Genomic DNA, 23,938 nt, shown 5'->3' with positions numbered 1-23,938 from the left:
TAACATCGAGTGCAATATGTACAAAATGCATGGGACAATAGTGGTTCTTTATTATTAGCTTGATATTTGGTAAGCATGGCAGTCCAAATTACGAACCCAGCTGGTACTCACGTACACTCATACAAAGGATTAATGTCTTAATTAATCACTCATACAAACCTAGCTATTATTTATTTGCAATGCTTAACTACGTAAAGACAAACCCTTTGTAAATAGGGAAAGATGTAAATTTTAGAGGAATGATTATGCTTTCACCCATCAAATGGTTAAGGATGTTGCTTTCTTCCAGGGTCACTATTTTTCTGTATGTTAATCAACTTTAGTAAGATTTTCTTATTGTTTAAAGAAAAGTAATAATCGAGTTGAGAGAAATGGTTGAAGACAAGGCTTGGAAGCTACCAAAGCACTCGAGATCAGTGGTCCTCTTATGAGTAAACCCCACGTTAAATTTCCAGCACATTTTTCTCTCTCTTAGTTCACTCACTCTCTCTAAAACCTGCATCATACACGTATGATATAGTCAATTAAGAGAAATAGTTCTACTTTTAATTATGAAAATGGAGAAGCAAATATAAGGAAGCTATAGCTAGCACACAAATTCAATGGTGAGGTCTGCTATTGAGAAGGTCCAGGTACAGTAGGATGGGCCATCACTGCTGCAGCAAACAGAAAGTCAAGAGAGGGTTATGGTCTCCTGAAGAAGATGAAAAGCTCGTCAATTACATAACCACCCATGGCCATGGTTCATGGAGTTCTGTTCCAAAACTTGCAGGTACCAATGTTCTTTCCATCTTTCTTTTTTTTTCTTTTCTTTTTTACTTAGTAATTACAACGGAAAAGGGGAGAGGAGATTTAAATCTTGGTTTTCCTTAGGAAGGAGAGAAGATAATGCCACTTGAGTTACAAGACTCTTGGTGGTACAAATGTTCTTTCCAGTTTATCAAACTCATAATTCTTGTTCTTCTCAATATTTTTCAAATGGGTTTAACTTCTCAATCTTGAACCATGGTCTATGTAGGCTTGCAGAGGTGTGGAAAGAGTTGCAGATTAAGATGGATAAACTATTTGAGACCAGATCTCAAAAGGGGTTCGTTTTCCTCACAAGAAGAGAGAATCATCATTGATGTTCATAGGATTCTTGGCAACAGATGGGCTCAGATAGCCAAGCATTTGCCTGGCAGAACAGACAATGAGGTCAAGAACTTTTGGAATTCTTGCATTAAGAAGAAGCTCCTTGCACAAGGTTTAGATCCCAACACTCACAATCTCCTTCCTTCTCACAAAACTAATGATATTCACAACAATGGCTGCAATTTCTCTCATACTAATCCCAAACCCACTTCACTTTTCTCTGTAAATTCACTAATGGCAGATGCTTCTGTGGACATGAACACACCATTTTCCACATTACTTTCTTTTCCGCCTACCGATAATAACTTTTCCAGCCCAACCATACCAATCTATGAACTCCTAAACCCTAATGCTGTATGGACAAACCAAGAGCAAAATCCAAGTTCTTTAGTGGGAAGTGCTTCATCAGTATCTTCTTCTCTCTTAAACCCATCTGGTTTTGATAGCGTACAAGAGAACTGCATGTGGAGTGGTAGCTTTCAACCAATGGAGATCACAAAACAAGATGAAATGTTGCAGCCAGAGCAACAAGTACTGAAGCCACAGCTAGAGATGAAGGACAGTGAAGTGGAAATTAAGAAGGCTGATAAATTGAGTGATGAGCGGAACAATATGGATGCTTCATTTGTGAACTCAAACTTTGATTTTGATTTTATGGAGTCCACACTAATGCCATGCGGTATGTTTTACAATGCTAGTCCAATGGATCAATTTGCATGGGATTGTTAGCTTAGCTCCCTCTTCATCACTATATATGGAGCTCATCTAACTTTGATTTTGATTTTGTTGTGTCTAGACTCTAGGCTCTACAGTACTAATTAATTTCTTGTGAGTATGGTATGTATTATAATGTGACCCTCGTGGATCAATTAATTTGCATGGGATTGTAAGCTTTCTTTCCCTCTCCTCCTTTTCTAATATGTGTCTTATTATTAGGTCATTTTTGTTTTGTTTTTTTTTTTTGTTTTTTTTTTTTTTGGTGTGTGTGTGTCTCTATAGTTTATTATTATTATTTATATATTTTTTCCCAGTCAGAGAGCCGCACAAGAATTTTCAACTTTCAAAAGATTACACTTATTGAAGGTTAATTTGCTCCCTACTCCCCGGCCGGGACATTATAGCTAGAAATTTTAAATAGAATAAAACATTATAAAACAAAAAGGAAAACAGTTGATATACACTATATATCATTTCTATTTTCTCCTTTAATTTTTTTGTTTTCTTTTTAGTTACCAAAAAAAAAAAATTGGAAGCCTAATTCTTCTCATAAATAACAGCTAGCATGTAATACCTTTGAATGAGAACATTTTTTTTATATATAAAAAAAAAAAAAATCTAGATATGCAGCCTTCAAATGAAGATCAATATATCAAGGTGTCAATATCTCTTATTTATTTATTTATCTTTATTACGGTTAGGACATAAGACTTAAGAGTAAAGCTCACATGCATGAATATTAGACTTTTCAAAGTTAACAATTATTCATTTTCACTACTATTATCTCATTTAGAGTTGAACATTTATCAAGAGCTAGCCTTGTAGTTTAATTAGTGCCATAGCTTGTTTTTTTTTTTTTTTTTTATAAGAAGTAATTATCAAATTATTTAAAAATAAGTAAAAAAGAGTTTATCATTAAACAGAATCAACAGATCACTCAACCGCAACTACACTATTTACATAGTGTATTATACTCTCCTATGTACGGAATCAAGAACTCAAAACCATATATTTGACAGGAATGACCAATATTTCTTGCTAATGCGCCAACAGCTCTGTTACTTTGTCAAGGATTAAGCCAATAAGCAAACTGCCTTAATATAAAATCCAAGTTGTCTGCAGGGACTATTTGTGCATTATTTAATAGATCCATGTGTGATGTGTAATCGATAAACACTATCAGGATTCACGATTCTAGATTCTAGACTCACCTTTAACCTTCTTTGTTCTTTCTTATTTCTTTCTTTTGCGCCAGGGGAGAGTAGCGCGCCCTTTACCTCAAGTGTCAAGCCTATTCAAGTATGATCCAATGGTACTTAACTTATATTGTTTCTTATAGAAAGATATAAATAATTAATGACACCGTTGAACTAGCACAGCTTCATTAATTTCGTCTGAGTTAGATTAGAATAGATTTTTTTTTTTTTTTTAATTAATAGTTACAATTAGGAGATTTGAACTTGGATGTTTCCATAAGGGCCCATTTGGTAACTAAGTTTGAGTAAGATATTTTGGGTGTTTTTGATATACGTACGTGTGGGTGAAAAAATGTATTAAAATGTGTGTAAGTGTGTTTGAAATGTAAAAAATGTGTGTTGAATAGGGTTACCAAACGGGTATCTCACCACAACATACTCTTAATGCGATAATCACTTTACAAGTATAAGTGTTTGTGGGGTGTAGGGAGTAAGGGTCAGGATTTAAGTTTCTAAGAGAGAGTTTCACACACATATACACTTAGATTAGATTAGAGTAAAATTTCTATTTTGTATATTAAAAAAAAAAAAGATATATAGTTATCCCATCCAAAGGGAAACCAGAAACTCATTGTTTATTCATCATTTATACGAGTGTCTTAGTATTTGTTTGGAAACAACTTATCTAATTTTTTGCTAAAAGTTCCATACATTAAAAGTAAAACTAAAACCTAAGAGCACTAGTATTGGACAATGTAAACAACCCCCAATTGCAATTTTTCAAACCTAAAACAGCAAATATCCACTTCATTTGGGTTTGTATATCTAAAAAAATTTGCAACCTATATGCAACCTTACTATTCATAGGTTGTAAAGAAAAAAAATACTAATATTTAATTTTGTGGTTGTATGTAAAGAGAAAAAGATAGTGGGAGGAAAGAGAGAGATAAGAATAATTTTTATTATTTTATTAGATAGTTTATATTATTTTACTGGGTTGTATATAAAAATAAAATCTAGGATGTAATGTGAGTTGTAAAATAAGTTGGTAAAATAGATAAAGTAGTATTTGAGGATACAAAAAAAAAAAAAAAATTCATCCCCGGATGCTAGTGCTCTAAGTAGAATAAGTATGGAGCTCAAATGAGACCCACAAATAGTAAGAAAAAATAATAAATAATAAATTGACTAATAATCAAAATCAAAACGGACATTTAGTAGCATACTAGAAATTTACTATAATCATCAGTTACATGTCCACAGTAATTCTCTCTGACTCTCTCCTTCATAATTATAATATTTAAAGTAAACTAATTAAATGTGTTTATTCAACTTGAATGAATGTCAGTTGAAAGTTAGGAAGATCAATATAATTTCGTAAGGAATATTAAATGTATGTATCGTGCTCTAAAATGTACTTTTTTTTATGTGACTAAAATGTAGTGTTGGTTTCATAGAATTCTACATTTTCTGAGATATAGACACGTTTTTGTATACATTTGTAAAAGCTATTAATGTACCAAACTATAATTTATGGGTTGTGCCTAATCCTATAATAAGAAAACATTGGAAGGAAATATCATATGAGACTCGACCTTTTTTAGTTAAAAATTACACTGACTCTATATATATATATATATATATATATATATATATATTGATTATTGACACTACATCATACCATTTTCAAAGCGATGCTTGACCATGGGCTTGGCAAGGTCGACTATTAGTAATTTTCAACTAAGAACTCAAATGTAGCTATTAGAAGTAAAGCTTTAAAAATCATTTGAAAAGTAAGTCTTACTCCTGGTGTCTTAATCGAAGACATAATATAGGGTTGAATTCCCACTCCCCCAACGATCCCCAAAAAAAAAAAGTTAGTCTTACTCAGTTTGTCGGCTTTGTCGAAGTAAGCTTGAAGGTAATACCCATCAATAATTGTTATGCATGTCTTGTAAATTGTATTTGATTATTTTTAAATAGAAACACACAAGTTAAATTATAGTTACACTATGCGTACATTCAAGTTAGATTTGTGAGCTTGTGTGAAAAGTGGATAAGCTATCTAACAGTACATTTTAGTGAAAAAGCTCAAAGGTACGTGATTAAAAATGAAAGCTTTAACATTATAATGTCAAGAGAAAAAGAAAGCATTGCAAGAAAAGTAAAGAAAGCAAAGGATGTATGTGGAAAACCCTTGAGAAGGGATAAAAAACCACGGGTGAGTAAAGGGGGAATGTCCCTTATTCTTTTCAGCTCTCTATTATGTAAAAAAATTGGAAGTTTTCCTCGTACAATGATGGTTTTCTTCCTAGAAGAGAGGCCTTTTTCTCTACCTCACTTCCCCACAAATTTTCTACTTTTTTCTCTAATGTTCTCTCCTGGTTCTTGTTGTTGTTCTCCTTGCGTTTTTTTTTTTTTTTTTTTTAAATGGTCTAGCAACATGTTCCTTTTATAGTCCGAGAAATGTTGCCAAGTACAAAAGACAAGTGTCAAATTATGATTCCTCCATTTAAATCATAATATAGCTAAGGTACTATGTAGTGGCTAGAGGAGAGAGAATGAGCACAGAATAGCAACTTGGAGGGCGACCCTACCACCACGTGGGGAGCAATTCTTGGACAAGGAAAGGGACATCAGGGGCATTAAGAGTGATGCACGTGTCCTTAACAATGGTCCAGCACAAGTACAGCCAATAAAAAGGGGGATTTTATAACCTCTAACCACAAGGAGTCACTATCTCCCTTTTGTAAGTGTTGGGTGTTCATGTCAGTTGCAGATCTCACTCTTCTCCAAGATGATCATGCCGCTCACACGGAGCAAAGATACTTTACCTCAACCAATGTTTCCTCTCCTTTGCTCACAACTGTTTCACATGTAGAGCCCAGATCCAGCCATGTCAGCACTCTCCTATGCCTTGGTTGGCGTATTGTACACCATGCGTAACCTGAATTTAGCCCTATATTTTAATTATAATTAAATTTCATTCTATTATTGAATCCCCCATTAGAATCAAATTAGTTTTTGTTTTTGTTTTATATGGTAAAACATATAATTCCATATAAAACACAATCATATTAAATGTTTATTAATAACTATCATAATTATTAGATTTCATATTTAGGAAAAAAAATTTGAGAAAAAAAGTATATTATGTTAAACATTCTCGTGCATTCTATGAGTTACCAATGAAAATGTATATTGGAGACGAACAAATGCTTAAATTGAGGCCACAATGTAAAAACATTTCTCGAGGTTTCAATTTTTCCTTATAATTCCCTGAATTTTTTATATTCTAGAAATTGACCATTGGGACTAACTTTTGTTAAAAAGACTTACCAATTGATTCACGTTATTCAGCAGGTGATGGTCATGTGATTTTCTTGTTTATAAAAGCTAAGAAAAGTTAGTCCTAGTGGTAAATATGACAAATATAGAAACCTTGGGCCTTGTTTGGTTGGAGTGATTATAAGGAGGATAGAAAATACGAGAGAGAAAAGTGGGAAGAAAATTATGTTTGTGGTTGTTTGGTTGAGGGTGGAAAAGTGAAGAGATTTTGGTGGGGCTTAGGAGTTCTCTCTAAGCCCACCAAAACACTGTACGTGTTGCTTGCCTTTGTTTTTGTTGTTTTGGTTGGTTGGTTGGTTGTTTCTCTTTTCTTTTTTAGCTACTTGGGTGTAAATGCTTGGATTTTGTGTGTGTGGTTTTTTTTTTTTTTTTTTTTTTTTTTTTTAATGAAGTGTCCATCTATGTACAATTTTTTTAATAAAAATATAATGTGTAATATTTTTTATCTAATAGGGCATGAGAATAAATTTATACAAATATTATTTTCTACCCTCATTCTTTTCTCTTCAACCAAACAAATTTTTTTTTTTCATTCTCTCATTTTTCCATCTCCTCAACCAAACGAACCCTTAAGGAGTTATAAGGAAAAATTGAAATCTCATGTAGTATTTTGGCAACTAGCCCAAACCCTAGGGGGCATTCTTGCATCTAAGCCTAAAATTAATAGAATTCCTTAAATCGAAGACTTTAATTGATAAAATTAAAAACTAATACTTAATTTCAAATATGATATAAATAGTGGATATTTTTATAGTATATGTTAGTAAAGCCCATACGGGCTTTACCAAACCCTAATTGTTCTAAGTTGTACTGCATTATTATCCTTATATTAGTTGTATAGCACACATTGAAATCCAAAAACAAAAAAGACAATGATATATTTATCTTTCATTAATCTTGTAAAGTAAAGCTTACACAATATACATTTTATATAAATGTATGCAAATATGTATAATGTTATACTTGTTTGTTTTTATTTTTTATTTTTATAGAGTTCCAATTTATAAAGTCTTATTTTGATTATTGTACTTTTGAGTGAGCTTTTATTCAATTATTATTAAAGATTTTTTTTAAAAGTGAGCTATTTGTTTGGTGACTTGGTCTACTATTTAAACTATTCGGGAATAGTGAATGACTACTATTTTAAGAGAGTAAAAATTAAATGCAGTACTTTTAACTCTTTAAGTGCTATTTTTTATTTTCATCATTTAAGATTCTTTCATATAACTTTTGTTCTCATGGGATATATAAATATATTTTTCAATTAAGAAGGGAACATAAGTTACAGAAAGTTTTGTCACGTATATGTCACACGTTCTCGTCTTAAAAAAAAAAAAAAAAAAAATCACAGCCCTCCGTTTCTTTCGTTCGCAGACCTATAGTAAAGTTTTCTTTTCTCCCGCCCCCAACCCAAAAATTCACACTGCTCACTCTCTCTCTCCCTCTCTCCGACAGCGGGTATGACTTCTCTCTCTTTGCATATTGGATTTTGGATCTCCCTCTTCCTGTTTGTTCAGTTACCAACTATTTAGCTTAGCTTAGCTTTGCTTTGCTTAGCTTAATTACCGAATTGAATCTTTTATATTCTCTACTTTCTTTACACCATACATGAATTTTTGAGGCATAGCCAAGTTTGAATTTTTAGCTATCCTTGATTTTCCTTGAAAGAATACTTAATCTGGGTTTTTTTTTTTCTTCTTTAAATCATTGAAATTTTTACTGGGCATTTATAATTTGTTTTGATTCTTGTTCATGTCTGGTTCTGGGTTTTTTTATTTTGTTTCTAGATCTGGTCTGTAATTCTTTTTTTTGTTAAGTAACAAGGCCACTGAAAACAAAAGTCAAAGACAAAGTTGTTACTTTTTTGTTGTTGGAACTATATGTGAGATTTGAGATTACTGCATTCTATTTCTAGTCTTTAGTTAAGGATTTTGAGAAATCTGTTTTTGTGGGACCAAAACAAGGTCTTTTATGAGTCTGGAAGTGTGTTGGGCAGATTTGTTTACTGGGTATTGTTTGAATTGAGAGTTTTGGATAAGCGTCCGTGTCTTTTTTTCAAGTCTGTCTCATTGGACTGATTATGCTACTTGTAGTTCTTAATTAGTATGTGCACCTTGTTCGGATTTGGTTTCAGAGACTTTTTATATTGGATATTTTAGTTTAATTGTTTTAATGGGTATTGTCCGCAGGAGTAAGCTGAGGAAATGGCTGGTGGCGATGCAAAAAAGTCTAATGCAAGTGGTGGTGAGTGTTTGTGACTTTATTATTCCCCATTGTGGTGTGCTAGTTTTGCTGATGCTATGCGTGTTTGTTTCTGAATGTATTGGTTTCTATGTTATTGTGTTTGCATCTTATACTGTGTGATTGACTTTGTAGGGGGGAAAAAGAAGGAGGTGAAGAAGGAGACTGGTTTGGGACTAGCGAATCGCAAGGATGAGAATTTTGGGGAGTGGTATTCTGAGGTTTGTTTTGCCTGTTTTTTCAATGGTGCAGTATGGATTCTATTAAGTGTTCTTTACATGTTTGATTGTGTACCATTTCATCATCTCTCTACAGTTTTTCTCAGACTACTGTACTTATAAGCTTTTATCCTGTTTTGCGTGCGTGTGTCCAATGCCAATTGCCTTTGGGTCAACCAGAATTTCCACCCCATTATCTAGGGGGTGTTGAGAGGTCTTGCTTCAAGGCCTGTGGAGTGTGTGAGTCACTTATCTATTTAAAAATTTTAGTATCTGACAAGGGCTAGATTTTTGTAGTCAAACACTTCAGATTTCTTGAATTTAGTGTGGAAAGTTCTCATCACGATTTAGCTAGCTTCTTTGCACAAGATATTTTGTGATTATTTAGTGGCTTTTCATAGGAGATCAATTGGATTAGCATGGGTCTCTTTTAGCCTTTTCTTGTGCAAAGAAACTTATCTGTGTTTTGCATTTTCTTCCTACTTTGTAGTTCATAACCATGTAAAATCTTAGGGAAACTCTAGGGTTGTAGATCATATTGTTCCAATTGACATCAGTATAATGTCTGATGTTTGTTGATTTGAAAAGCCTCACCCCTTTGTTATTAATTAATCTTTGTTTTTGGCTTGTGTAGGTAGTTGTGAATGGAGAAATGATTGAATATTATGACATCTCTGGCTGTTATATTCTGAGGCCATGGGCAATGGCTATCTGGGAGATAATGCAAGTGAGTTTGAATCCCTTCTTGAATCCTTGGTTGTTGTTCTTAAGTTTCTTGTCATAACTAATTACTAATAAGAAAATTATTGAAGGATAAAAGAATTAATTCATCAGATACTTGAAAAAAAAAAACTAATTAATACACCAGATGATTATAAAATGACTTCTGGGAAAATTTTAGAATAAGAAATACAAGAAAGAATCACAATGTACACCGCCTAAACTTGAAGCACACAACTAGTCCCACAATGAACATAAGAAAATGGTTTTAAGAGTCACATTTAGCTTTTTGAGTGTTGAATGTGATATTATTTCTTTACCATCATATTGGCTACATAATACAAAGATGGACAAGTTCTCCCCACCTTTTTTTTTTCAGACATTTCTAATATATTCTGAGACATCAACAATGCACAACAGATAATGATAAAGAAAACAATCTTCTTGCCAATGTAAAAGGAGATGGTCCATGGTATCACCACAATTCTTACACATACAACATCTATCCACAATGATTTTACCCTTTCCTTTTTTAAAATTTTGGTTGTTCCTTAAGTTGAACATGTAATTTTCATTTGTGCTGTTCTCTACTGAAACTTTCTTGTATGTGGTACTTTCAATGATGTTAATTTGAAGCCATCCTGGTTATTGCTATAGGTTTGTGAAGCAATGGACTTTTTTCCCCCTATAATGAAAGTTTTAGACTGATTTTCCAGTTTGATGCATACTCTTTTACATCAATGTCATTATGCAGAAATTTTTTGATGCTGAAATAAAGAAAATGGACATCCAGAACTGCTACTTCCCACTTTTTGTTTCTCCTGGCGTATTACAGAAGGAGAAGGATCATGTTGAGGGTTTTGCTCCTGAGGTGAGTTAAATTAGAAATCTTTGTCATGCATACATTTTTACGACCTTGGTATAGGATAGACTCATTTTTTATTTTATGAAATTTTTAGTTATTCCAGAAAAATCATTCCATACTTTGGGCTGGAATTGTTGTATTGATGCTAGAGTAAATTGGAAACTGAAATTTGCTCTGGTAAAAGTTTCCTGTGTTCTTTTCCTGCTATTGGAGGCATTATTTTTGGGTACAGCACAACCTGCTACCTTGATTCTTTTTGGTGGAACTGGGTCTTATTATTGGGTTTGTCCTTGGTACAAAAGTTTATCTAGTTATGCTTTGATTTTAACTAGGGTGATATCTAAAAATATTTTGGATGGCTCTTGGTTGATGCTAATCTTTTATTCTCTTATTCTCTTTTCATGAGAGAGATTTCATTCTATTAGACGAGAGAGGGTGCTAATCAAATTGTATTTTGGGATTCTATAGGTCGCATGGGTAACAAAATCTGGGGAATCTGAGTTGGAAGTGCCCATAGCAATTCGCCCAACAAGTGAAACTGTCATGTATCCTTACTATTCTAAATGGATTAGGGGACACCGTGACTTGCCTTTGAAACTTAATCAATGGTGCAATGTTGTTCGATGGGAATTCAGTCATCCTACGCCATTTATCAGGTAATGTCTATCTAATTTGTTCAGTTTCATATGTCTTGGAATTATTTTAACCTTGTTGATGGTGTCCATTGGCTGCTGATGAGACGATGTGAAATTTTAGTCAGCTGATTGAATTTTTTGAGTGTAATACACTAGCCAATCTGAGTTTTTTTTTTTTGGTAATATGAACCCTTGTCTTCATTCTGGCATATATTTTACCGTTCATCTTTTGTGGAAATGATTTACGTTTTATTTCTTAGCATGGAAATTTTCATATGCAGAGACTTGTTTCTATTGAAGCCATTCTTTTCTTTGGTCTGTCACTTGGTGTCTTGGCAAAGCATTTCATATCAGTTGTGATAGGTTTTGTATGATTTTCTTGTGTTGCACCCCCCAAGTTGTTAGAGTCAATTTGCCAAGAGTCTTGTAGATCAACTGGCACCTTTTGGTATTTCCAAAGGAGACGTCCAGGGTTCAAAACTCCCCCTCCCCCAACTATCAAATTATCAAAAAATTTGTTAAGTCAATTTACAAATTAGTGTAAAAAACCATTTACACTTTTTTGCTAGGCATCAATGTGTTTGCTAATATGTATAATTACTGTTTTTCAAGTTTGATGACAGTTTGGGAACGCAATGCCCGAACTTTTGAGGACATTGAGAGACCTATAGATATGTTGAAGAACTTGCTTGCTAGGACTTTGTTTGAGTGGTCTCGTATTTGGGGTCTTACGCATTGTAGTTCCTTGTCTGATTTCCTTATCTCTATTAGTCTTTCCTAATGATTTGATTGTATTTGTTTCAAGGGCAGTGAGTTTACAATCGTAAACACATTGTTCTTTTTCATCAATAAAACTCTTATTATCTATCAAAAAAAGTTTGATGACAGTTTGTTAATACATTGGACATGATTTCTGATTGTAGGAGTCGTGAGTTTCTCTGGCAGGAAGGGCACACTGCTTTTGCAACAAAAGCAGAGGCAGATGCAGAGGTATATGAAACTCAGCACTTAAATTTTGATCTGTCCACTTTTGATTCCTGGAGGTCTATACGTAGAAATTAATGGAAGTGGACAAGCAACAGATTTTTTGGTATCTCTTTCTTTTTTCTTGAATTGAGTATTGAACTAAGCATTTTAGAAACTTGGTATGTACTTTCATCCCAAGGTATATTGCTCCGTTCCTAACCTCCGTACTCGTTTGAAAAATCAAAGACCATGGTCATTGGATTAATATCAAAAGTGTCATAAACCATTATGTTTTATGTAGGGAATTCTTGGAGAATATGGTTTTCTTTGTCTAATATCCTCAAATCTTGTTGCATAGTTTGCATTATGCTCTGCATCTTGTTCTTGAATGCATGTAGCCTAGATTTGTTCCCTTTTAGCTGCCTCGAGGTTGTGGCCTTCCTTTGCTAGAGTAATAGAATGGTGCATGAGGTTAATACCATTATTCAGAATTATATTACATGATACTTTTCTGTTAACTATTATGTTATTTTCTAGTTGGTATTGAGTTTTAAAACTTCCTACGTTATGAACCATTTGTTGAGATTGTTGCTGTCAAGTTGTCAGTTATGTTCTGAGACCAAAATTTTATCTATCATAAATTAAATAGTTAAGAAGCTCCAATCAATAAACCTCAATATTTGTTGACACTGTCTCTGTCAAGTTGTCAATTTATCTTCTAAGATCAAAATTCTATCTATCATAAAATTAAATAGTTAAGAAGCTCCAATCAAGATCAAGAAACTAGAATTATTTAGGATACAGAAATTTTACTTAAATCCTGCATATTGAACATTAATGAAGAACCGTTAAAAAAAAATAATAAATAAAATAAATAAAAAAGCAAATGATTCTAGAATTTCCTAAATTGAAATAAGAATTGCCTCTAGATATGCATTTTTTTTTTGGGGAGTATTCTTGTTTTTTGTTGTATTCTATGGTCTTATAATTTGGTGTATCTAGCGAATGAATTGCCGTCAACAAAGTTTTGTGATAACACCTAAAGAAAAAGATGGACTCATCTGTGAGTTCTCATATAAGCATCAGATGTTAGAATGCAGACGTATGGTTTCTTTTGTAAGTGCAGATGTGCCTAATTAACATACTTCTAACTTATTTATATTATGACCAGATAAGTGCTTAGTTTTTGCTGTATTATGTGTTTCCACACTCCAGTGTCAGTATCCTATTTTTTTTTTCTTTTTTCTTTCCCAATAGAACAATGATTCTGATCTTTCATTTCTACATTGGAACATGGGAACCTTTGTTTTTTCCCCTCTTTTTGATTGGTAACTACACATGTGCCCAGTGGGTCCTAAACCTACAATCTCACCCTCTATCTGCCTTGCTCTTGCAAGCGGAGATGCCATTGGAGCTAAATCTCATTGGCCTTTGTTTACAAATGTGCTCTGTTTAATTTTTTTCTATTTCAGGTGCTAGATATTTTGGAACTGTATAGACGCATATATGAAGAGTACTTGGCTATTCCTGTCGTAAAGGGAAAGAAGAGTGAGATGGAGAAGTTTGCTGGTGGACTTTACACAACTAGTGTTGAGGTACATGAGAATTAATTGTGCACACATATGATGCATTTTCTGTTATATTTGGCAGTTCAAACAATTTTTCTGTGTTATATCTCATGCCAGGCATTTGTTCCAAATACTGGTCGTGGCATACAAGGTGCAACTTCGCATTGTCTGGGTCAAAATTTTGCTAAAATGTTTGAGATAAACTTTGAAAATGAGAAGGGAGAGAAGGGTATGGTCTGGCAGAACTCATGGGCCTATAGCACTCGGACGGTAATCTTATGGCATTTATTATCTGTTTGACTTGGACAGTTATAATTAATCTACTGGTACATATAGCAGTCAGGGGTGGGTGGGTTGGTGTGGTGTATTTGCAAATTAGAAAATATTTATTGATAAATGTGTGCAGCTACAGATTTGTTACTTTTGTAATATTTATTTTTTGTGCTCAGATTGGTGTTATGGTGATGGTTCATGGGGATGACAGAGGCTTAGTGCTGCCACCAAAAGTAGCATCTGTCCAGGTTATTGTAATTCCTGTGCCTTATAAAGATGCTGATACTCAGGCAATCTTTGATGCCTGTTCTACCACTGTGGCCTCCTTGTCTGAGGCAGGTATTCGTGCTAAGGCAGACTCTAGAGATAATTACTCTCCTGGTTGGAAGTACTCACATTGGGAAATGAAAGGCGTTCCTCTAAGAATTGAAATTGGTCCAAAAGACTTGGCAAATAGTCAGGTCAACTAGTCTTTCTTGATTTTCTGCTGTTATTTTTTACTTCCATTGCTTTAGTATGTATCTATTTTTCCTGCATTACTGTCAGCTGTCGTTGGTTCCTATAGTTGACTAACTGTAAGGATCGTTACATGCTGGTTTTATACACAGGTACGTGCTGTTCGCCGTGATAATTCAGCAAAAACAGACATCCCTAGGGACAAGCTGGTTGAGCAAGTAAAAGAAATGCTGGACAATATCCAACAAAGCCTGTTTGATGCTGCCAAACAAAAACGAGATGCTTGCATTCAGACTGTAAAAACTTGGGATGAATTTGTGGAAGCACTCGGCCAAAGGAAAATGATCTTAGCACCTTGGTGTGATGAGGAGGTCTGATATCAATTTTTTTTTCTAAAGTTTATGCATTTGCCTAAATAGTTTTATTTGCTGTGCAGTATCACAAGATTTGTTGTTGATTTGAATTTGATCATTTTAGTAATACACTTTTAAGGTGTTTAAGTTTGCTTTTGTGTTCAAGTTCATTGTTGTTTCATTTACTAAAATATTGATATCATGAGATAGCATATTGTTTTGGGTTGTTGATCGAGTGAAATCTTTTTCTACTTTATTGTATTGGGCTTTCCCCCTATACCTTTTTTTTGTCTCATAAATGCTCCATTATTGTTGTGTTTTGGACAAGTATGTATAAGTTTAATATGTTCAATGGGTCCTTAGGAGTTGGCCAATGCACATATTGTGTATTTGACCTATCTCTTTTTAGTAAGATTATGTGCTTGTATGGTAACATGTTTCCAAACTGCTCTTTTTCAAGTAAAGTTCTTTTAAACTTTACCTTTTCTACATATACAGCTACTTCAATAAATCCCATTTTCAAAATGCTAAAAAATAAGCTGTATCAAATGAGCACCATATTACTTACTGAAAAAGATAACTTGTTCAATGGAGATTTGCATTTCCATAAGACTTGAAATGTATTTTGTTTAGATTTTCTGTTCATTTTGCTCTATGCCAACATTATGCAAATTTGGATTGTAATTTATGTTTTGTCATGCAACTAGAGCGAATGTTCTCTCCCATGAGGAAGAAGAATGTTACTTTAGCCTTCCCCCTCTTTGGTTTTTGGTGCTTTTTATATATTTCTTAAATCTATTGTGCAACTCTTTTAGGAGGTGGAGATAGAAGTAAAAGCAAGGACAAAGGGTGAGATGGGAGCATGTAAGAGCCTTTGTTCCCCATTTGACCAGCCAGAGCTCTTAGAAGGTAGTCTTTATGTTTCATGTCAGGGTTATTTCATTTATTGTTTTTCTGTTACTACTTTCAAACCTTGACTCTTTATCCAATAAACAAACACCCCCCCCCCCCCCCCCCCCCCCCCCCCCCCCCCCCCCCCACCCCTCCCCCCTCCCTGTGGCCTGGGGTGGGTGGTTACTCAATTTTAATTTTGCTACAAGCATACCTGTTTTTGCCTCTGAAAAAGATGGAAGAATATGTTGATTTTCATGTCTCAAAAAGTACAATTCCTAGTGTAATATCATGCCGTATGATGTTTGAATGTACCCATAAAATGCTGGCTAAAAAGGCTGAAGCCAACACCATATTTGTGTGTAATTTTGGTTGCATTTATGATGATGGCATTTCCCAATGCACGGTACCATTTATGTCACTGGCTTCAGAACGATTCTCATTGTGCAGTTGAATGAATAGGCTTCCCTGGGACATCAATTTATCTTGAATGATTTATTAGAGTTATGATAAATTGCAATTTGATTGTATATTTCATTCAATATTGCTGTATGAAGTTCTTTTATATTGAGTTCCGTAACTTAATGTTCAATTTCTGATAGGTACTAAATGCTTTGCATCGGGAAAGCCTGCAAAAAGATGGACGTACTGGGGAAGGAGTTACTAGATTATTGATTTTTTACATGAGTTCTTCTCCTGGTGTTCCTCAATCCGTTCAAGATGTTATGGAATCTGCGATTCTCAAGAATTAGGAGTAATAGTATTTTCTACAAACAAATACAAGGACACCATTTTAAAAGGAATTAAAAATTAATAGTCCATATGTGTGGATCTTACATGAAAAAGTGAAATCATTTGCTTTGCTACAAGCAAAAGGCTACTAAGTTTTTACATTGTTGATTTTTTAATGTCTTAGATATGTGGCTCGTTGCTTTAGATTGAATTCTCTCTTTTGAGTTTCAAGTTGGTTGGTGATATGAATCAGTAACCCCTTTGCTGAATGGCAGTCATGGGTAAAAAAGAAAACTGGAACGCTAATGCCGGTGCAATGCATGAATGTCACTTTTCTTATTCTAATGTGCATATACAGGCATTGGCAAATGAAATAGCCCTTAAGTGAAGGTGTGATGTTTTGATAGCTGGTGATTGTGAATGCTAATCGTGAACTTCAATAATATTTTCATCACCTATTTTCCTTTATGTTAAATACGTGTATCAATTAAAGAAATCCTTTAGCTGGTGCGTGTTGCACTTTCCATTAATAAGTTGCAAGGTAAAACAGTTTGAAAAATGCTATTGATGTAACAATTTTTATAATAGTTGAGTTTGTAGATTTTTATTTGCTTTTATCTTCATTCGCCATTAATATCATTTTATTGTCAATCATTGTAGAAATTTTTACTCGTAGTTATTTAAACATTAAAGTCCCTTTGGAATTAGTACTTCAAAAACAAATAAAATCATAAACTACATAACTTTAAGCCTTCAACACAAGATAGCTTATAACACAAGGAGGTATATGGTGTATTGGATAAGTAACCACTCTCTCACATAGGGGTGAGTCTTAAGTGGTTCACCCCTATGTGAGTGAGTGGTCATGTACGTACATAATGCACAATGGATTTTGATCCAAATGACAATATACCTACCTAATACACAATGGATATGGATCCATATGAATCATAGTTCTTGCGTGTTAGGAAAATATTCAAGAAGTTTCAAATCCAACTATCCTTAAACTCCCTTTTCAGCCCTATGGCATCGGTTTCTTTTATTTTTTTTTTTATTTTAATTATAATAAACGACAAAAATAAAATTGAATAATTGATTATTCTTTGTACTTCCAAATTGAAGAATTTTGCTCAAGCTATATTAGCAGATGGTAGAATTTACGGATGAAAAACTCGGTCAATAATTTGATTCCTCATGTGGTGGCTTCCATTTTTCAACGCTTCTGTGGTTTACTATTTTCAAAACTCCACCAACAGAGACACAGAAGTATGGATCACATTCTTGGCATTCTATCTTTTATCCTCGTGATCATGAATCTTCACATTTCTGCCTTTCCAAATTCTCCAGGACATACCAGAAAATTTTAGAATGTCTCCAATCCTAGCTCTTCCCATACATCCCACGCCCAGTCAAACGCTTCTCATTCGATGAGAAGAAAGAAGAGGAGCAATAATGGAATTTGAGTATCTACAAAGAATTTAGATTAATAATTAAATTTACACCGGGAAATTTTATGGACCAGTAGCTATATTATTAAATTTTTTGGGCAGTCTTTAAATTTCTACAATTCTGCATATGAAATTGCAAATAAATTTCATAAAAAATCTGCATTGAAGAAGATAAAGAAGTTTAAAAAAAAAAAAAAAAAAATTCTATGATTGCTGAAAAAAAATATGCAGAAGAGCATACCCAAGGAAGTGGAACTATGGAAGCATATCACTGTAAAACCAGCACCAATTTAATTCTAAAATTGGAATATTTTGGGACATTAGTAATCGTAGGCTAGTCCAAGCCAATTTGAAATGATCTTCCAACACAATGATACTTAGCAAGTCCCACAGCAAGAGCTCGTTTGCCTAGTCTAAACTCCCACTTTATCATCAATGGCAACTCTTATTGATTCTAGCAAACCCTTTTAAATTAATAAACCAAGTAAATCATCTTATCAATAATTAAAATGTGAAGAAAAGAAATCATATGTAGAATAATTTATTTTTTCAAAAGAAGAAAATAAAAGAAAAAGAAGGGAATCACCAAAAAAAAAAAAAAAAAAAAAAACCTTTAGGTTCATTTTATTATTTTGCTTGGAAAATTCATACCTTTGAGAAATTACAAAGTTTTAAAGTTGGGAATTGGTGGGAATTTTGGTTTTGCTTGAATTGGGAAAGTTCATACCTCTGATGCCACTTTGGTACATATGGGACCGTGTCCTTATTATCAATGATCGCTAGCTTTGGATAAATTACAAAGACCAAAATAAGACAAGATTAATATAGGAAATCATGACCTCCAGCTACACAGAAATTAATTTTTTATCTGATAAATTTTAAAGTGTTGCACTACTGGTTTTTATATTAGAGGCTACAATGTTCAAATTTGAAAACTTACGCTCATAACAAGCACATTACAGTTTTTTTTTTTTTTTGGAGAACAAGCACATTACAGTTTAAGATAGAGTTTACGATGGATGTATAGTGTAGGAAGAAGGATCAGAAATTGTTGGAAACAATTTAGGACTTCGAAAGAATTATTCAGTTTTTACTGGTAAATTTATGGCCGAACTGAAATGGAGTTGCTATTTTGAGACCTTAAAATTTCGCTATTTTGCTGGCATGGGTTCTTATCACCAATTTTTAGTGTGCGTGATACATAAAATGTCATCCATTCTTTTACCAATCCAACAGTTATTAAACTAATGAATGTCAAAAATAAACCTCTCTCCAAACCCAAGTTACCAACACATGGTGCAACCATTCTCTTATCTTATGCGGAAGAGGGAAATAATTTTTTTTTTTTTTTTAAAAAAAAAGAAAATGAATTTGTTAAAATTATAATTTATATGTAGCCAACCATCGCACTTCTGTTAACCATGCATGTCCAAAATGAATGATTATAGAAATAAACATCCACCCCGAATACATGTTCTATTACACAATATTACACAAAGACAATTACTATTATAAGACAGAAAAAACAGGAATAAAATGAACAAGGTGTACTGTACATAGTCAACAGTATGCAACAATATACAAAATGAAGTGCAGAAGCATCAAGCAAGAGCTTAACAACCTCAGTTGAAATAGCAAAGTCCACAACAGCAACAACTGGTTTCCAGTATATAATTTAACACAACCTCACTTACAAGCATGGTAGCAGTCATGAGGGCTGTCTTCTCTTCAAACCCATCATCTTTGAACCCAATTCTCCTCCCATACCACAAGCTTGCCTCACCAATATCATGACATTCTTTTCTCCGCATCACTTTTGAAACCAATTAAATCATCGAAGTCTGATAATTCAAGAAAAATTGAAAAGATTTTTGCAAACTGCTTGTTTGTCAAATTCACTGCCCATGATGAAACCTTGTTTCAAAAGGTTTCTGCGCGTAATCACTGCACATAGAAATCACACTCTTCTCAGACATTCACACAGTCTCTCTCTACAAAGATTGAACCAAGTATAATATTCACAAATGCTATTACTGTCTACTAAAAAAAAAGAAGAGCAAGTGCAAATTAGAAACAAAAAATGCACTCATGTTATTTTTAGATTAATTTCCTTAGGTGAGAACAGATGATTTTAAAAAAAAAAAAAAATGATTTATGGAAATAAGTCCTACTTATTAATTGAGACAAAGGCAATACCTAACTACGAACTCAAATGGAAATATAAAAATTTTATCATGCAAGTGCATTCTGTAGCTAAATTGAAGTACTTTCTCCCCACTGGAGAACAAGATGGAAAGATCTCTAATACACACCACTCATTTGTGTTAATTATAAAGCCAACCAAGACGAAAGAATTGAATGCATTGCAAGATCATCAATTGAGTAGGGAAAATTGTAATTCATGCTTACATGTTTGTAACATAATGTGCATATCTTGCACTTGAATGCATAGGAAGGAACTCCCATCCATTTATAGAATCTGCCCATGTATAAGCAGCTTCATGCTGGTGATGTTATATTTCTTCTTCAATTTCTTGGACACAAAATCCATGCCGGTAGCTCCAGCAGATTTCGCTGTAATTTCTTATGTAAAGCTAAAATTACCTACAATAATAAGAGATACCTGTATTAGAGTTAAGATTTTTAATCGAAGACCAAAGCTCAAGTTGATCTCAAGATGGAGGACATTAGAGCATAAGAATAAATACTGGTGACAAAATAAGAACATATAATAATGAACAAATCTAGGGACATGAGTCATAGACATAACAGCCCAAAGCATTGGAACATAATTACCAAATCCTTACAACATAATGTCTAGAGTGATATAACAGGCCACAGCATAAGAACATATTTGAACAAATGCAGAGACAAAAGTGAAGGACCATTATTCAGGAATCTAGACGCACTACAACTACCCCACACAAACATATATATGTCTTTGCTCAGCAGAACTTTAGCCAGAACCAGCTACTCCTCAAGCCCAATCTCAAATTTAAAATCCTTAACACTTCCGATTATTATGGTAGAACAAAGCCAGATGCCGTTTAATACCAACTCACATTCTTTTCTTCTAAAACTATAATCACTGTTATGAGATCCAAATTCATTGGGAAAGGCCTATAAATCTTTAACGCAACACAAAATCAAGAAGAAATCTTAAATTTTAGAACTCTTAAGGATGACAGGAAAGGAGTCACCTCTGGATGGAACCTAGAAGACAATATAACCTTGATTTTGTCATATATATACTCCTTTGTTCATTACTTTTATAATTTCGACTCTTTGAACCAAGCTACGATTGTAAGCTATAAAACCTTGATTTCCCCATGCTTCAATAGCTAGCTTGTTGCACAATTACAGAGTCCTAAAGTTTTGAAAAAGCACCAAGTCTGATGGACAGGTTCATTCCCTCCAAACTCTAGGTGAGAAATTTTTACTGATTGTCCTCTCTTTCCTGCTGGCACCCTTTCAAAAATTTTTTTTTTTTTTTGAGTGTTTCAAAATATTTATGCATATCAAGTATGAAATAGTAAATAAATCGTCCAAAACATCAGCAGAAAAATAAACACTATGCAGATGTAATCGCCATTTATGTAAGCAAGATATGGATAATTAAGAGTTTTTAGTGGTTGCACCCAACTGAAAAAAGATTCTTGCAATTATTTTGTAGTCAAAACTTCAAAAAGGCCTTCTTGTAACTCCAAGGCAATATTCTCTCTCTCTATCTTCTTCTTCTTCTGTGTTATCCTTTTTGCATTTGTTCTACAATGTTTCTAAGCACATTTAGCTATTTCTTAAGCCTAATCTCAACCTTTAAATGCTTAAACCTAATCATTACTGCAGTAAGATTCCTGATGTCATTAATGACCAACTTGCAATCTCTTCTTCAAACAGTACAATCAAGTTAGTGATACCCCAAAATCATAAGAAAAGGTCTGTGGATTCGTAGTGCAACACCTAAGCAAGAAGAAATAAGCAAGTTTAGAACACTAAACAGTGGTTCTAGCACACTGAAGGTGTCAAATGCTATAGTGTAATCCTAATGATGCTAAAGCTTATCAAGATGGTACCATGCCAACTCATGCAAAATATGCCATTGAACTCAAGTGGAAAATAAGAAAGAAAAACACAGGAAAGGAGCAGGTTTGTATGTGAGCTAATTCTCCCCCCTTCTATAAATTAATAAGTAATGCTTTATTACAATAATAAAAAACTTCACGTCTTCATCAAATATACTGTAAATAATAATAATTTTGGCAAACACAGAAGTACTCGAATTATGAACATATGCTTAGCCAAAGAGAGGACGAAAAAAAAACCCAACTTGGAGAAGAAAAACCACACCAGTGCTAATTTTTTTTTTTTTTTCTCTCTTCATCGTCATCCATGTATGAAATGGATCCGTTGTCTGGAAGAATCTTACGTACCAACTTGTCAGATGTCAAAAATAGTTGCAAACATACTACATACAAATCTAATATTAACTTAAAATGGAACACAAGAAGTAAAAAAAATTCCAAGATCACTCAATGACAAACACCTTGATTGGTTGTTCCTCATTGACCATCAATTTACCTCATCTTATATTCAGAACACATGATTTCTCTCACTAATTGGGTTGACCTCCATAACTTTTTGTGGTATTCATAGTTGTTGAAAAAGATTGATATGACAAGAAAATATTACCAACTTGACAGAACAACACAATAAAATGGACACTACAAATTCTTTCCTTTCTTTTCCTTCCCAATGGACTGATCGTATCCTTCCACTCCTTTAATGTAAAACTCACAAACTCAGTAATGTAAGTAGTCTGATCAATGGCACATTCCCCTGTGAGGAGGAAAAAGCTGAAGCTTTCTCCAATGCTCTAGTTAATCAACGGATACCAATTTCAAAATTCTAGAGGAAAAGGGAAATATCACCACCTTCAATTTGAACCAAAGTTGGATTTTTTTTTTCCTGGGTTCTGAATAACTTCTTCTAGAGAACATTGGAGAAAGAAAGTTTTGGTGTTCATTTTTAACTTGCAAAATTTTTTTCTCAAGGCAATAATTTTTTCCACAAGGGGCACTCCACATTTCATGACACTGATGGACATAAAAACAAGAAGTTCATAGAAAACAAGGGACTTGTTTACGATCTAATTAAAGCCGGTAACACATTTCTTTAGTACCATTTGTTTTCCCCCAACTGCAAGCTATTGTTATCTTCATTGCTTTTACGAGGCATTCAATTATAAAAATTTTTAATCAGAAAAATGAATTCTTGTACTTGTGAATAAAAAGCTCCAAAATTAATTTATTTTTTCAACAGATATAAAACGTTTGATTGTCCAGGGAGGCATTATGATTTAATGATATGCTAACTATCCTTAAGAGGTCAAGACTACATCAAAGACAAAAAAAATCCATGTTATGTAAGTGCCACATTCCAAACAAGACTTATTAATTAATTCAACCAGATACCTTCATCGCCTTGGGTGCATTGGTCACCACTAATGGCATGCAGTGAGATACCTGGTGTCTCTTGCTCATCGTTTGCTCTAAATCCATAATGAGTTCTCCATCTTCTTCTACAATACATGCCATGATCACAGTGATTTCCCTCTTGCTGTCCTCTTCCCTGAGTGCTTCCTAGAAGCAGCATAGTGTGCTTCTCCATCCTTTCCTGTGGAAGAGAAAGCCTCAAGCTTAAATCTCTGTGATTCTCTCCAGCATTTATTACTGACTTAGACATGAGAGAACTGACATTTTGTTAAACTACACTCTTCTGTCCATCCTCACACTCTAATACCACTTTTGTACATATAGGACTGCGTCCTTGACAGTGTTGGCTGGCTTTGGATAGATTACAAAGATTAAAATAAGATAAGATAAGGTTAATTTGAGAAAATCCTGACCTCCAACTACTCAAAAACTAATTATTTATCTATCTGACAATTATTAAAGAGTTACACAACTGGTTTTTATATTAGAAAAAAGTTAGGACTGTTTGAAAGAAGTTAAAGTTTTTGCCTCGTAAATTTTTAGCCAAACTGAAATGGGGTTGCTATTTTGATTCCTTAAACTTTGCTATTTTGGCAGCCATGGGTTCATATCACCAATTCTTATTGTCCATGAAACATAAGATGCCACATGTTCTTCTATGAATCCATCAGTTATTAAACTAATGAAT

At 33.7% G+C, this 23,938-nt stretch overlaps 2 protein-coding genes and 1 long non-coding RNA gene across 5 annotated transcripts; 2 read left to right on the top strand and 1 right to left on the bottom strand.

Annotated features, from left to right (window-relative positions):
* Nucleotides 1-642: 642 nt before the first annotated feature.
* Nucleotides 643-1,860, top strand: LOC115966391 (transcription factor MYB86-like). Its single transcript, XM_031085633.1, has 2 exons — nucleotides 643-772; nucleotides 1,019-1,860. Exons 1-2 carry the CDS (start codon nucleotides 643-645, stop codon nucleotides 1,858-1,860), a joined length of 972 nt encoding a protein of 323 aa, XP_030941493.1.
* Nucleotides 1,861-7,728: 5,868 nt separating this feature from the next.
* On the top strand, nucleotides 7,729-16,541 carry LOC115968374 (proline--tRNA ligase, cytoplasmic-like). Its single transcript, XM_031087759.1, has 13 exons — nucleotides 7,729-7,850; nucleotides 8,582-8,636; nucleotides 8,769-8,854; nucleotides 9,486-9,578; nucleotides 10,326-10,442; nucleotides 10,905-11,092; nucleotides 11,995-12,061; nucleotides 13,510-13,632; nucleotides 13,723-13,875; nucleotides 14,055-14,339; nucleotides 14,487-14,705; nucleotides 15,503-15,596; nucleotides 16,181-16,541. Exons 2-13 carry the CDS (start codon nucleotides 8,597-8,599, stop codon nucleotides 16,243-16,245), a joined length of 1,530 nt encoding a protein of 509 aa, XP_030943619.1. The 5' UTR covers nucleotides 7,729-7,850; nucleotides 8,582-8,596; the 3' UTR covers nucleotides 16,246-16,541.
* A 2,609-nt stretch (nucleotides 16,542-19,150) lies between these two features.
* LOC115969199 lies at nucleotides 19,151-23,881 on the bottom strand. Of its 3 annotated transcripts, XR_004086884.1 has the most exons (5): nucleotides 23,513-23,866; nucleotides 23,230-23,431; nucleotides 21,402-21,718; nucleotides 20,168-20,362; nucleotides 19,185-19,702 (listed from the first exon to the last, which is right to left on the bottom strand). It is a non-coding gene; the product is annotated as an uncharacterized LOC115969199 (long non-coding RNA). The 3 variants fall into 3 exon arrangements; XR_004086883.1 differs by having other exon boundaries at nucleotides 19,151-19,702; nucleotides 20,168-21,718; nucleotides 23,513-23,881; XR_004086882.1 differs by lacking the exon at nucleotides 21,402-21,718 and having other exon boundaries at nucleotides 23,513-23,844.
* Nucleotides 23,882-23,938: the final 57 nt, after the last annotated feature.

Source organism: Quercus lobata, chromosome 11, assembly GCF_001633185.2.
Source record: "Quercus lobata isolate SW786 chromosome 11, ValleyOak3.0 Primary Assembly, whole genome shotgun sequence".
Lineage (NCBI taxonomy): Eukaryota > Viridiplantae > Streptophyta > Magnoliopsida > Fagales > Fagaceae > Quercus > Quercus lobata.
The sequence above is the reverse complement of the archived record's forward strand: the minus strand, read 5'-3'. Positions and strand labels throughout refer to the sequence as shown.